Below are 15,727 nucleotides of genomic sequence, written 5' to 3' on the forward strand. Positions count from 1 at the left end.
TTTCGATTTATAATTTGGTATTGAATGAAGAAATGTGAAGTGTTCCAATAGATTGCGCAATGCTTGTAGATAACGATATTTTTTTTTATTTATGCCAACTTGCTAATTTCTAATTATTTATTTAATATAAGTAAAATTAATGTAAATTTAAAATAATGTAAATTGCACACATAATATTAGAATGGTTATTGCTTTTATTCCCATGTTAATTCACGTGTTAGACTTTTGTTCACGGAACATATATATAATTGCAGCCGACATATTATTATTATTTATGTTATTGCATTCGTATTTTTTCTTTATGCACAGTTAGTTATTCGTCATATGCTACACGATCAACGATAAATCATCGATTTTTTTTATTCCTTCTAAGAAATGTCACACACGATGAAGTTATGCACTGGCCGCATCACATTTTTCATATCTGCTGCCAGGAAGGAGGTCGATCGGTCAATTAATTACATAGCAGTGATCGCTCAATAATTAATGCTGGGGCCATGAAATTCTTGATGCGTTCGACGTGAACTCCGGGTGGCCCACGAATATGGAGATGCATATGCAGTTGTATATATATACATATATACACACACATATATATATATATACATATATATATACATTTTCTACGTGCGTATTTTATTTCTTTAAATATTTTCTAGATATAGTTTCCTAATATTGTTTCAAAATGAGATAATACACGACAAATTTTTCTAAAAAATCTATCTTGTATCTATCTATTAATCTTGTATTATTAATTTCAGCTTAGAAAAAATAATATAGAAGTATAGCGTTACAATTCATTTATATAATTTTAATATCAAATCTGAAAGAAAGGTATAATAAGCAAAAAGTTACTTACAGTTTTACTGCTAATATATATTCAGAATTGGCGAAAATAGCAAAATATTTTATTTGTCGTAACTTTTTTTTAACGCTATTTTGATAGCAAACTTTAAACGAAAAGTCTGTTAGAGACTTAAGATAAAAGCTAAGCGATAATAGTGAAGTAAAATTGTAGTTTTTGTTCGTAAGTCTTCCACGAGTATAGTTCCTATTTTTCGTATAAAGTGTCAAGATTTTAAAATATGTTATAGTAAATCCGAGACATCTTGTATATACGTGACATCGGATTTGACTGTCTTACTCCTTTATAAAGTGTCCCGTATAAACGACGAAATCTGTCCCCAAAAGATAAATTGCAACGTAAACCTTCAGTGACACTACTTCGCACCGGAGAGTGTATATCTTTTCATAAAACGCTCTCCGAAACAAAATAATCCAGAAACGATCTGATCTGGCGGAAACTAATGTAGATTCGTTTATTGTTAATGTTCAGCGAAATCTGCAATTTTAACTTATGATTTCGTAATGAAGAGACATCTCGATATTTTGAGGAGATAATTAAGCATAAATTCGTGCCATAAAATGTATTTCTTTCTACTTTCTATAAAACACTTTCCGCGAAACAAAATAAATAATAATCTGAATGATTTGAATAATGTGGATTAGTATATTATAATATTCAGCAAAATCTACAATATTTATGATTTCCATAATGAAGAACGTTTTGATATTTCGAAAAGATAATTAAGCATAAATTTGCAAATTTAAATATGTTGCGTTGAAAATATATTATATATTTTACGCATGTTTATGTAATAACGTATCTTATTCCTTATCTTTGTAAATTAGTTACATAGAAAAAATAATTGATAGTTTCATCAATATGACGATATAGTAATTGTACATAAATTTATATAAAAAGAAATAGTTGTATGATTAAAATAATTTCATATATACGAAATTTGATGTGTACTTTGGAATATTAGCATGGGACTATTTTCTATCTTTTCCTTTTTCTTCATCTCTAAAGAGTTCTACTATTGCACATGATGCAGTCGTAAAGAATTTCAACTGTCGTAAGACTATAATTCATGCTGCGGTATCTTCTTGGACATTACAGGATTACGTTAGCATCATGACTTTGACAGCACCTAATCAGATATACCGTTAAAATATTCTCGACTTGATATTTTTGCGTTATGTAGGATAGGAAGTCAGTGGCGTCGTAAAAACAGTTTAGTCATCTAATACAAAACGACGCATGATTTTGCAATATGTTATAATACTTCAAATAAAATTTTATTGGCTTCCAATTTTACTTTAATGTAATCGTAAGGATTTAATTGGATTCGATATAATTGTGAGATCATAAATGAATATTGTATTGATCATTAATTATTAGTATCATTTTCCAGTGAATTTCCTGAAATGAATAGTCAAATAATTTTCTATTTTGTGCCTGTTGATTTTATTATTGATATCAAATTTTATCGAATTTAGTTTTTTATTAAATTTATTTTTAATTGTTATTAATAATATAATTCATTTTATTCCATGAGTAATGCGCATTATGGATAATAAAATGATAAATTATGTATAGCAAGATATTCCGCGGATTAATATGGTTTAAATAGTAATAAATATATAAATCTGAAACATTTCATTTTGAATAAAAATAAATTAATAATTTTCGAAAATTAATTAATTATTTCCAGGAGCTACTATCCCCATGCTTGGCAGCGATTTTCTTGGAACCACTTTAAGTAAGTAACCGATAACATAAATTTAAATATAATTAAAATTTTCTGAGTTAAACTCTCTAAAGTTACAAAATTACATTAATATAAACGTAGTTCTCAAAATTATATAAAAAGTACACATCTATAAAACTGTCTGCCACTTGTGAAACTAAAATGCAGCTTTTGCTATAATACGTAATAACAAGTGACCACAAGTATTATAACGTCTAAACAAACTGTGGAAGAAGTAATTTTAATTTCTGGAACGTCTCCAGAATGCACTACAAACTAGATATCTTATTGTTAATATTCCCTAATTCTCCTCGTCTCTCTATTCTATAATCATCTCCTTTCCTCTGTATATAATGTTTTATATAATTAATATATAGTATTATAAGGAAAGAGAGAAATATATAGAGAGAGAATTAACTTATCGATAGATGTTTAGATGATTTAAGCTACTTATCTATCTGTTAAAGCTTGTTCTCACTGAAGCCAATTGTATCGATCGGCATATAGCCTCTTTTCTTCTTTTATATTTAAAAAAAAGAAAAAAAAGCTAGACTAATAGATACGATCGGCTTCAGTAGAGACGAGTCTTTACACTTTAGGGTCTCAGTATAAAGATGGTCATAACCGAGTCATAAAACGGAGTTGTAGTCGTAGGTCAACACACAATGTTTTGGTCAACCTACAACTATGATCTATATCTATGACGGTTCACGATTACGATCTTATCTTTGTGCTGAGGTCCGTACTCGTTTTGCTTGTACGAGATTGCGAGGCAGATTGCCTCGCTTACTTTCGCAGTTTATTCTCGATCTAATAATGGTCACCTTTATAACATGAGAATTGTGTACATTCAAAGTATTATTATCTACAATATATAATAATGTTTTATAGTTAAGACCACGATAAAACGTTGTAAATAATAAAATTATGAAAATGCATTTTATTTTATAAATGGATTTTAATTCTATGTTTTATCATATGAATATTTGTGGAAAGTGTTGCCAATATAAGCGGAGAAAATGGGCACTCAAAACATTGTAAGTCCATTACGTATTTGACATTTTTCCTTGAACTTACAACGTTTTAAAATGTTAACAACTTTAATACAATTTTTTAAAAATTAGAATTACTTAATTACATTTTTTGCAGAGATTGACTGCATATTTTTAGTTATTACAGTAATTTTGTATAAAATTTTTGAAGTGATAGTTTAAAAAAAATATATAAATTTTTTTCTTTCTTCTAAAAAATTAAAAAATTAAAAATTAAAAAAAGCACTTACAATTATACTGTTTTACTATAGTACGTCTCATAATTATAGTTTAGTTTATATTTCGATAATTTTAGCATTTTTGGTATAAGATCTTGTGGGTTTTGATATCAGTTTTTTTGAGTCGTCAAAGTTAAATCGGGCCACCGCACAAACATTACCTTAACGCCTTATGTCATCTTAATTATGTCATCCGTAAGACATAACGTAAGCAACATATAAGAAAAGAACATAGCGTAAGGAGTGGTAAGGAGCTATGCTATGTTTTCTTTGTACTTGCTTACGTAATGTCTTACGGTTGACTATATGTAACACAAAGCTACGCTCTGACGTAAAATGGTATAAAGCACTACGATGCTATGGCAATGTTCGTGCGATGGCTCTTTGTGTTTGATTCGGATGAGAAGAGCGCGAGTGACTATCTGTGAAGTGTCGTTTACAGAACCATCCCTCGAGTATGGGCTCGAGCAGAAGATCCGGTTCTGGCGGGAGTCGAGCGAACGCTGGCGTTCTCAAGGAACGTGCCAACCTGTCGTTCATGCTGGTCGTCATGTTCTTTGCCGTGTTCGGTTTGATCGTTCTCACGGAAATATTTCTGATCGACGAGAGGCGCGGCGTAAGCATCGGAGGCACTGGCGTACTCGGGGGTCACAGAAGCGGTCATCGATTACCAGCTGCGCCTGATCGTCCAGATTACGGAGAGATAGGAGTAAGTATCTAAAAAGAAAATTCCTCGCTGTCTCGATATTCACGTACTTTCGCATTATCTAATTCTGCACGCGACTTCAATCGCTTTTTTCCTTTTCCTGATAAATTCATTTCGACTTTTGCATCTATGATATAATAGTGTAATAGATTCTATATTATCTGGTAATTTTCCTCATCACTCGCAGACACACATATAACTATTGTTTTGAACTATTCAATAGTGTGAAATGTTTCGTTTGTTTTTTCTTATTAAAATTTAATATATTAAAATAATACGCGTATGACAAAAAATATTATTTTATATTGTATTGTAATACAGTATCACAATAGCGATCTCGTCATTCTTACTTATTTTTATATGTCTCTTATTTTGAGTATTACACTGTTTATTCTTATATTTTTATTGAATAAATTAAAGAGCTATAATTATTAAAGCTATAATTTTTAATTTTTTTTATAATCTCTTTATTTTTATTAAATTCTTTTAATTTATTTATAATTATTTATTATCTCGGTAATTATTATTATCATATTATCCTGGAAACATTTTTTTTATTGTAAGTTAAAGGACACAGAATGGATTCTAAAATAAGGAATGAGATTTTATACGTTCATCTTTCTTCACAAAGGAATACGAACAAAGCAAACATATATACAAAGCAATGGTATCAAGGCAAAAAAACTCAGGTGAAAAGACTGACGAAAACTTTATTTACCACGTACAACATCGATTTCTCGAGCATACGCTTCTTCTTTTCCCCTTCTTTTCTGTTCCTTCGTCGATATCTGTACTTGCTATATAGTTTATGCACCCTTTGCGTCTAGTACGGACAATGATTCACGCGAACCGCCAAGAACTTTGAAGGAAAAATAGCTCCGCACAGCAGCTTGCTTGAACGACGCCCCAACGTGGTTCGGAAAAGACATACGACCGCAGTGGAAAAGTTTAACCGGATACGAGCGAGCGACCACCTGACAAATTAGTTTGCTCGATCCCGTGGAACTTTCTTCATCCGTTTACATCTCCCGTCGAGATACTGCGAGAAAAGCCCGAGTATTTTAAAACTCGTCTAGCAAGTTAACCGTTCTAAGAAGCTTTGAATTTGAAATCTTGATTTTTTTCGAAGAGACAAACTGATTTTATAGGTCTTGTTCTATTCATCGTGCCTATTAATTGGCTTAGAAAAAAATTTTATAGTTTAAAGTAATGAAAATATTATCTGATATTTTAATGTTTCAAACGTAAAAGCTAGAATTTTTTTAGGAGAATTGAGAATTAATTTTTTTTTTCTTTTTAAATTCGCGATATGTGGTGATATTTTACAGGGATATATAATATTTTATTATTATTTCTTAAATATAAATATTCACGGAAAGAACAGTTTATTGAAGCATTTCAAAATTTAAGATACTGATAAAAAAATAATTATATTAGGTCGTATAAATAATTATTACATTGGATGCTCAAGCTGGATAGAATGTTAAAACTATTTGCAGTATTACCAACATGCGTCATACATCAATGTATAGCTCACATTAAATTGGTATAAACTTTAGAAAACACTTAAGTAATCTTAATGTCTTTAGGCCGAAGATTACGTCGGTTTGAAGGGTAGCTTTGACGAGCATGTCGGGTTACTGGTACGCGGGGAGAACGGAGGACAGAAGACAGTAATACACCCGGATCCACGTGGCTTACCGAGCTTACCGCCCAGCTTGGAAGCTCGTTTACCACAGTTGGATCAGAACCTAAAAGTTACGCATGCTGAATGGTTGCCAGTCACTAATACGAGGTTCGTTCATTTGTGCGCGATAACTGAATCAAGAAGTTGTAGTTTTTTTTTAATTTCAGTTTTATGAAATTGCATTAATTGTACCTAACCGTACAATATATAAATTTTTGTTTTAAGTTGTGTTGTTCAATATTAATGTTATTGCTCCTTAAGGAAATACTCAAAATAATTCTTTATACTTTTGCATCAAGTAATTTAAAAAATCCTTATTAATCCGATACTTTAAGGTGAAAAATAAAGCATTAATAAAATAATTTTTATTTGTCTATTTTATTAAAATTTTATTTAAAAACATTTTATTAAAACATTTTATTAAAAAACATGAATTGCTTTGATTGTTATATAAATATAAATTTCTTCAAAACTATGATAATCAAATCAAATCAAATTAATTGTTATTTATTTTATAACTTAAAATTACATTTTGTAATTTTGCACATAGGATTCTAGAAAGGCAATTTATTTTAAAAGTAAGAAGTGTCTATAAAGTTCAATTTAAATTTTACTGTAAATTATCAGAAACGTGTTATTATTATAAGAATTATTGAAATCAGATGTTGAACGGATCTATTTGCCTAAGCTTTTATTCGTTCATTCTCAACGGTTTTTGCAACATCTCGCTTTTCATTGAATAATTATACTTCTATTGCTAAATATATTAAATTTCACCTGTTCCTAATAATACTGCTAGATTTCTTGAAGCATTACAAATAGTGCAATAATTATGAATTTTTAGTAATTCTTTCAAGAGGAATTGTCATAGTTGATTCAGTTCATTTTGTCAGAAAAGAATTAACGAAAAGTATAATAATGTACACTACAAATGAGATAACATACACTCAATAATTAGTTCTCCTCAATCCAATTGCTCGTGGCCGTGGTGGCGAGCGTGGTGACTTCTCTCATGCCTGTGGTGCGCATGCTGGTTGTACATAGTGTATGGAACCTACAGTTTAACATCGATTCCGAACGACAAAATTTTATTAGAGAAGTGCTCTTGGCAAAGATATTTTCGGTGAGTTGTCATTTCCTTCCGAGAGGAGACACGAGCTTATGAAAATATTTTTGGTTTTATCAGGAATCGAATCCAGAATTTCATAGCAAATCAGTGCTGTATGCTCTGCCACGCTCTCCAATAATTATTAATACACTTCCAATTTTTACAGCATTTTACAATATAAAATAAACAACACCACTGGAGTCTTTCATTATCTATAACTGCGTACGCTTTAGACATTCACGTGCTATATTCACGTGCTGTATTCACGTGTTGTATACTTCATTCTATCTTCCTTCCTTATATGAATAGTGAATGATAAATATAGAATGAAGCTTACAGCGCGTGAGCATCCGTTGCAAACGCAGCTTATGTGTTGACGAATCGTTTCAAAACAACGTGTGTCTGATATCACTACGAACGTAGTGATATCATCTCATAGCCTTGTGCATATTTTGTTTACTTCCTAAGATCAATATTCAGAGTGCTAGCAATAAATATGGTACTCACATTACAAAATAAACAGATGTTAAACACGTCCGTTTAAGCTAAAATCACATGATTTTGGTAATTCTTATAATAATAAAACATTTCTAATAGACTAAATAAAATAATTCAAATTGGGTCAGCTGAGCTTAAACTTCTACTTTAATTTTATTCTAAAGTTTTGCACGTTAGATTATATACGCCGCATGAGTAAAGATTTAATCAGAAGTTAAATTGCCTCATGTATATTCTGAACATAGTTGAACAGAAATAATGAGATATGTATTTGATCTAGGTTCAAATTTTTCGTTTATTCGGCATATTTCGACAACAGAGTTAGCGGCGCGGGTACGCCGGCTGGTAAGAGTCAGGGTGTAGTACGTGTAATTAGCGCTACTAAAACCAGAGGACCGGAGCGTGTTTGGTGTAGGCTCTGGTATCGACAGCAAAACGGTGCAAACGTCACTATCTCGGTAACGGTCGCTGCCAAAGTTAAGGTATGCTCATCCCAGAGAAACAATTTTGTTTCGAGTTATCTAACTATTTCAAACAAACTCTAAAGAACAACGCCGCAATATCATCTTAATATTAATACTTCAGTTACCTTGATATAGCAGATGTTTTGAAAGTATTTATGAAAATTTAGTTTATTAACTGTACGTTATATATGTGTATGTATTAAAAGTTTGACTTATTAACTCCTTAGGAAAATTAACTCCACAAGGAAATTTTAAAACAAAACAAAAGAAATAAAATACAGTTTAATAACAGGAAAATTAAAACCTTTTTTTATTGTAATAAAATAATTTTATTTTTATACAAAAAAATTAAAGCCTTTTGAAAATTATGACATAAAAATGATATTGCATTTAGAAAGAAAACACAGAAAAATATTTGAAATTTATCGGATCAACCTTTTGCGAATTAAAGGACGACATAATAGAGATATGTTAAGTAATGACATAATAAAAATATGCATTTTATTTTTTTTAAATAAGTATTTTTTTTTTAATATAATCTGAAATATAATTTACAATTTACTTATGTTATTTATTAATTTTAATGTTAATTTGTCTGTATAATATATTTTACAGTTTTTATTAATTTTATAGATTTTATGTATTTGGTCTAGAAAAAACATTCTATCTATATTTTATCGATAATAAAGCGAGAGAAATATTTATTTCTATGTTTAAACTGTGGAGAATCAAATCAAAAATATTTTTAATTAAGAACTGTTTTCAAAATGTTCCAAAACCTTTATGTAAACTTTTTAACACTTTCAAGACTAAAATATTATATCGAAATATATTCAAGGTATTTCAATAATTTTTTGTTTTTAATAAGAAAAATCTTCATTATATATTAAGTGTAGTAAAAAGAAATCCATTATTTTTTCATTCAATTGCATGCAAAAATAATGGATTTCTTTTTACTACACCTAATATTTGAAATAATCCGATGTGTCTTGAGCGCATCATTACTTTCAGGTGATTCGGGAGAATTGGAATCTCAAGTACAGTGCCTGCTTCGTGATATGTCCGTTACCTAAAGAATCCCCAACAACGGATAAGGTGCCGGAAGCGGTCAGTGTCGTAGCGAGACTGAGAGCGGTTCCGACGAATCGCATCCTTGTACAGAATCGTTTCGAAAGCAGGACAAACGCCAAGGAAGCTTTGGCTGTTTGCGTCAAACCTTTGCATTATTATTACAATAGGGTATGTTGTTCGTATAATTAGCATAAGGATCATCAATTAAATAATTGATGATCCTTATACCTGCGATATAACTATAATTCTTAATGTACAATAAATAATTTATAGATCTATACGACAATGTTTTATTTATTCGCTTGTTATTTTTGTGTTTTATTCCTATTCACACTTTTTCAATGTAATTTATTTAAATTTATTGTTTACATTGAATTTTTATTATTGTCGTCTTCGTACATTTTACATTTTTTTCTAATCTAATAGAATGAAAATATTTTCTACTTAATATAAATATTCTTACTTTTATTTTGTAATTATTTATGTTAAATAGAACTAATTTAAAGGTAAATATAATAAAATAATGTATATAATTCTAGTGAAATATGATTTTGTGTGTAATTCAAATTTAATTTATATTACGTAATATGTTTGATATTATCGTAACTAATATAAATTATAATTTCAATATTTCTCTGTTGTATGCACTTTGCAATCTGGCGATATAATTGTGTATTTATAAAACGCTAGATAAAACAAGCTCATTAATCGATTCTATTTATTATTCTATTTATTATTCTATGAAAACTATAACGGGTACTTCCATGGAGAAATGAATGCATTACGAGATATCTCATATTTTAACGTATAAAATCTGTTCGATATTTATATTTATAGGTTTTGCAATTGGTGGAATTTATCGAGTTGCATAGACTCTTGGGCGCTGCTCACGTCACTTTGTATAACGATACTGTAGGCGCAGCGGCCGGCTGTGCGTTAAAATATTATGAGAACAAGGATCTGGTTACAGTGTTACCATGGCATCATCTTGACATGATTTCCCAGCGGGAAATTCGCACGGAAGGTCTTTTTGCGGCACTTAACGATTGCCTCTACCGATCTATGTACAAATACGAGTATGTAGCGCTCGTAGATCTCGACGAGTATATTATACCGAGGCATAATGACACTATAATCGATCTGCTACGGTATGATACATGATAGTTTCGTGACCTTAATGTACATCATATATAATACAATTGACACTTAAAAGATAAAATATGTAGTATATTTGGAAGAAAGGTTGAAAAATTTATGCATTAGAATCACCGGAATCGTCAAATTTATAAAATCATATTTATTAGTTTTAAATAAATAAATATAAAATAACAATGTCGTAAATTAATAATTTATAAAGCTAAATAATTATTTATTTCACATTTTGTGTATCATGATAAAGTGTTTACGTGGCTAAAGAATTAATTTCCTTATAAATAATTCATCTTTATGAACTTGAATCTGTTATAAATATAAAACAATCTTATAATTGTTTCTAGATGGATGGGAAATCGAATCAACATCAAGTCAACTGGTGCATTTTCCTTTCAAAATGCCTTTTTCTACCTACAATGGGCCGATGATCCTTTCGTGGTGACTAGCCGTACTCCCACCGAAGCCGGTTTGATTACTCTGAAAAAAACACGGCGCAGGACCAAGTTGCATCCACACAAGCAACGCTCCAAATACATCTGTAAACCACAAGATGTGGTGGAAGCGGGCAATCACTTCGTCTGGGAATTTATTCCTGGTCATGGAACCCTGAACGTACCCTCCGATGCCGCCATCTTGCATCATTACCGTGTCTGCGAGTTTGGTGGTGACGACTGCATCAAGACACAATCGACGGTCGATAGAACGGCCTATAAATACAGAGATCGACTTGCGACGAATGTCGATAAGACGTGGATGGAATTGCGCGCCGAATGCTCGCTTCCAGAACTTGAACCGGTCCCGGCATTAACACCTCGAATCAAAGCCAACCCACTCGACAAATCGGTCAGGTAGCGAAAAACCATCGTTGAAATTTTGTGGGACATTGGCAATTTCACTGGTACGCCGAAAGTCGCGAGGACCTATTTCTACAACTACGGCGGTCCATAGTCTTCTCAAACTGAGCTAAGCGAACTCCCGTCTTTTTTTATGAAACTCACTGAATCGTGTTTTTAAATTTGCGAAGCAGGAGAATACGCTTATCAGCGAGATAATAAAAATTGCGAAAAAAAAAGAAAAAAAAAGAAACAAGACGCGAATTAATCATATTTTTCTACATGATGGAACGATTAGCGAAATTTGGGGACAACCTGCCAAGTCTATCGAGTTTGACACCACATGGTGGTATTTCTCTCTTACGATTTTATACGGACTCTTGTATCTGTATCTTACAATTCTTTCATTCGTGCAGCAAATGTGATCGTTTGCGATAAATTCTATTATTCATTAAGAAAGATTGTTACGGAAGGCCTAAAAAAAACGGACGGGCTAAAAAAAAGCAGTTGGTGATAAACGGTGAGCAACATTAGATATTATTCCTATTATATCGTTATTTCGAGGGTAAACCTTTTTTTTAGATATTTGTAAATTCACACAATGTATCTTATGCATATCCATAGAATCAATAAATAGTATAGTGATATATGTACAATATGTATTTAGGACTGTTAGAAATTAAATCTACAGACACACACAGCCTAGAACACAGCGTACTCTCGAAAAATATTACTTCAGATGCAATCCGTTGAAAATTCTGAAATCTAACGCTGAAAATCTCACAAATTTATTTAAACAAAAAAAAGTATGTGATATTTTTTTCAAAATCTCCAAAGATTTTATAAATTTGATTTAATCTAAGATTTAAATGAATTCGTTTATTTTTACTTTTATATCTTTTTATTTTATTATCCACATACAAAAGTAAATAAAAGTAAATAGCTTTGTGATACAATAAATTATTGTGCAATTCTTCCGCGTTTACAATCATCTCGTTTTTTGTCGAAAAAATTTATAAAAAATTTTACATGATGTAAATTTTTTTATATAGATAAATGTTTTTTTTTAGAGAGATAAACGAAAGATATTGATTTTGCCTGACACAAAATTCTATGATTATTATGTGATGAGATTTAATTTATTGCGATTATTTAATATAATAAATAACAAAATTTTTGTTGATACAAACAAATAAATCGATAGTAAAAATAAAAAAACCGTACAAGGGAATTCAATAAAAAGATAAAATGTAATTGTATTACACAAATATAATTTACGAGATGATAAAGGGAAGATTTCTGGCAACTAATCGGTAGTTATAATATATCGAATATTGTTGTGGCAGATAAGTTTAGTAAAGTCTTTCTATTTATTAATATTTTATTAATATAAAGACATCATATTTCTTACGCACACGCAAGTTTATGTATATATGTGTATACACGCATGTGTACATGTACGTACATGACATGTACATGAGATGTAAAATAGACTTAAGATAAATACATGTGATCGGTGCTGAACTACAGTCGACAATGTGTCGACGTTAATTATGTTGACGAAATTAATAAATATGATACTAGGACAATATGTACTTTAATTTTCTTGAATTTTCCGTTATGTATTATTTAAAAATCACAAACCAAATTAATTATTTATGTAAATATTAATATATAATTACGATATAAGGATTAAAAAATTATTTTTTAAGAAAAGAAAATAAGTTAAAACCGTTAAAAGCACATATTTATTATATTATTGAAAAAAATTGTTATACTAAAAATACTCTTTTAATATATATTTTATATTACTACAATAATAATAAATTTATAAAATTTTGTAATTTAAATTAAAAACAATAATATATAACATATTAAATATATTATAATGATTTAAAAATGTTTTGTTATAAGAATAGATTGAAAATTATTAAAATAATTTAACATTTTACAAAAAAAAAATGTTTGTTTTCTCTAGACAATAATGACATTAGAAAATAGTGTAATTAGGAATAAAAAATTATACATACTATTATTTCTTCATTGCATTAAAAATGAATAATCGATAAGATGTATATATAACAATAATGAAAAAACGATAAAATTGATTAAATCTTTTACTTTTAATTAATTTCATTTACTTAATTTATTTTAATACTAAGATTAAAAATAGACTCATATGAAATGTCATAACTAAGAGAAGTGCCTAAAACAAAGTTAGATAATGAAATAATACATCTATATGTATTTTAAATAAATTTACTTCAAATGGATGATTGTGCGTCGATTACTTTCGAACTTGCAACACAATCAAACTGAAAAATAATATTCCTTCAAAAATTAAATTAGATTTTCAATTTTATTTAGATCTTCGATGCTACAAATATCTTAAAACTCCTACAGAACTTATTGCGAAAAATATTACTTCAGAATTCGAATCTTCCGTATTCTGTGTGGGCATTCTCCCAATTTGAACACCGAGGTTTCGGCAATATTTATCGCAATAACCAATATGTATAGAGAATGTAAATATATATATATATATATATATATATGTATAGTTACACATCACACATATGAAAATGTAACAATATATCTAAAAAAAAAATGCCTTAACGATCAAAATTAGAATTTATTTATTGTGTCAATTAATGTTTATTTCTTTATTCAATATTAATCTTTAATATATAAAATTAACCTGAATAATCGATAGAAATTACATTATATCATTAAAAATCATCATCCGAATGCCTTTCTATCTTACTGACGGCTCGTTTTTCTTGATCGGTTTTGAGATTATAATTGCCCATATCTGTCGCACCCACGGAATTTAAAAGATCTTCATCGTCATCATCGTCAAGATCTCCGTCAATCAATAAATCACTATCGCTATCCAGTGAACCATCACTATCGTTTTCAGGAATCGTACCTCTTTGCCGTCCAGACATGCTACCGTAAATGCGTCGCTGAGTATATTGCATCTTTGACGCTCTTCCAGTAGCTAGAACATTTTTAATTTGTTATTGCCAAAAAGTGTAGAAAAACTTATATTCTTTCACATATCTCTATTATATTTTCCAAAATTTTATTGATTTGGAAGTGATTTTCAAAATTACAATATCATATAACATGCTCTCTAAATTCCTTGCAGTGAAGATTTTACTCCAAAAAATTTAAGAGTGCGAATTATTTAATAAAAATTGTTACTTGATTTGATATGGCCGGATTGACCAGGTTTTTCTGCCGCTGTGGCTTCCGGATTTGTAAGGGGGGTAACTAGAGGTTCTTGAAGATTCGTAGCAAATATAGAATCGTTCCCTTCCATCATACTTTCGAAATTCGTGTCCTCAGCTCTCAGTTGTTCCAATTGTTTTTTCGTTGCAGCTTGTCTGTTATTATTAAAATTAATAATATTACATAATTTATTTGTATGTTATTTATGATATATGTATTTTTTAAATCTTGTTTTCAAATATTTATTATTGACAAATACCGTCTTTCGAATCTTTCTTGTTCCATCTTAGCTGCGTCTTCATACAAATGTTCCAGATACGCGAGATACCGGAATTTCTGTAAATAATCATCATATAAAGCTCTAAACTCGATTTCGAGCTTCTCGAATTCCTCCATAAATGCTGGACGGACTTTCTTCAATGTATGGAGTCTCTTTTGATTTCGATCGAGTTCCGTTTTCCGTCTCTCAATTCTTGCATCCAAGTTTTGTTCTGTATCCTGCAAAAATAAATTAATTTATTAATTAATAAAATTACTGTGGCATCGTAATGAAATATTTTTGTAGAGATCAAACGAGCAATTTAAATTTTGAAGAACTATCTTATCAAATAAAAAAATTTTACTTTAACATTGTCTATTTGCTTCTTCGTTTCACTAATCTCTTTGCGCGTGTTTTCGATGACATCTTTTAGAGCTACTTCTATTTCGGAAGTATCAAATTGCCTCGCAATTTTAGTATTTCGAATCTCACGAAGTTCCACTTCTCGACCAAGTAAGTCGAAGAGGGCCGCTCCATTGATGGTTAATTGGCTTGCTAATTGCCGAGTTGTTTTCAGTTCGTTAATTTTATCGGAAATGTCGAAATTCACTGCGTTCTGATTACTGCCCGATTGATTCTGTTCAGTATTGCTACTATTCTGCGCGTCATACAACAGTGTAGCTATCTTCAACATCTCTTTTACTGCATAACCATCGGCTTGATATAGTTTTTTCGTATTTAATTTTACATTTGTCTTCAATGCCTAGAACACATAAAATTACATATGCTATTTGTTATAACTCTTTTCCATTATTTTTTAATATTTTTCAATTATTTATTATATATATATA

The 15,727-nt window shown here is 29.9% G+C and overlaps 2 protein-coding genes across 3 annotated transcripts in view; one reads left to right on the forward strand and one right to left on the reverse strand.

The window, feature by feature from the left end:
* Window positions 1-12,092, forward strand: part of LOC108687648 — a 24,205-nt gene extending 12,113 nt beyond the window's left edge. Inside the window, exons 2-8 of one of the 2 annotated variants that reach the window (XM_018193545.1) lie at window positions 2,559-2,606; window positions 4,295-4,573; window positions 6,160-6,365; window positions 8,144-8,345; window positions 9,339-9,566; window positions 10,236-10,546; window positions 10,895-12,092. In XM_018193545.1, the coding sequence (XP_018049034.1) occupies window positions 4,322-4,573; window positions 6,160-6,365; window positions 8,144-8,345; window positions 9,339-9,566; window positions 10,236-10,546; window positions 10,895-11,402 (1,707 nt within the window). In that variant the 5' untranslated portion in view covers window positions 2,559-2,606; window positions 4,295-4,321 and the 3' untranslated portion in view covers window positions 11,403-12,092. The remainder of the gene's footprint in view (window positions 1-2,558; window positions 2,607-4,294; window positions 4,574-6,159; window positions 6,366-8,143; window positions 8,346-9,338; window positions 9,567-10,235; window positions 10,547-10,894) is intronic. The other variant, XM_018193543.1, reaches the window with a different exon arrangement.
* Window positions 12,093-14,112: 2,020 nt separating this feature from the next.
* LOC108687683 (clusterin-associated protein 1) overlaps window positions 14,113-15,727 on the reverse strand; it is a 2,652-nt gene continuing 1,037 nt past the window's right edge. Inside the window, exons 3-6 of the mRNA XM_018193595.1 lie at window positions 15,241-15,639; window positions 14,877-15,115; window positions 14,591-14,772; window positions 14,113-14,384 (exon numbers count right to left, since the gene is read on the reverse strand). Coding sequence (XP_018049084.1) covers window positions 14,113-14,384; window positions 14,591-14,772; window positions 14,877-15,115; window positions 15,241-15,639 — 1,092 coding nt within the window. The remainder of the gene's footprint in view (window positions 14,385-14,590; window positions 14,773-14,876; window positions 15,116-15,240; window positions 15,640-15,727) is intronic.

The sequence above is a fragment of the Atta colombica genome, unplaced genomic scaffold (genome assembly GCF_001594045.1).
Source record: "Atta colombica isolate Treedump-2 unplaced genomic scaffold, Acol1.0 scaffold210, whole genome shotgun sequence".
In the NCBI taxonomy this organism is placed as follows: Eukaryota; Metazoa; Arthropoda; class Insecta; order Hymenoptera; family Formicidae; genus Atta; species Atta colombica.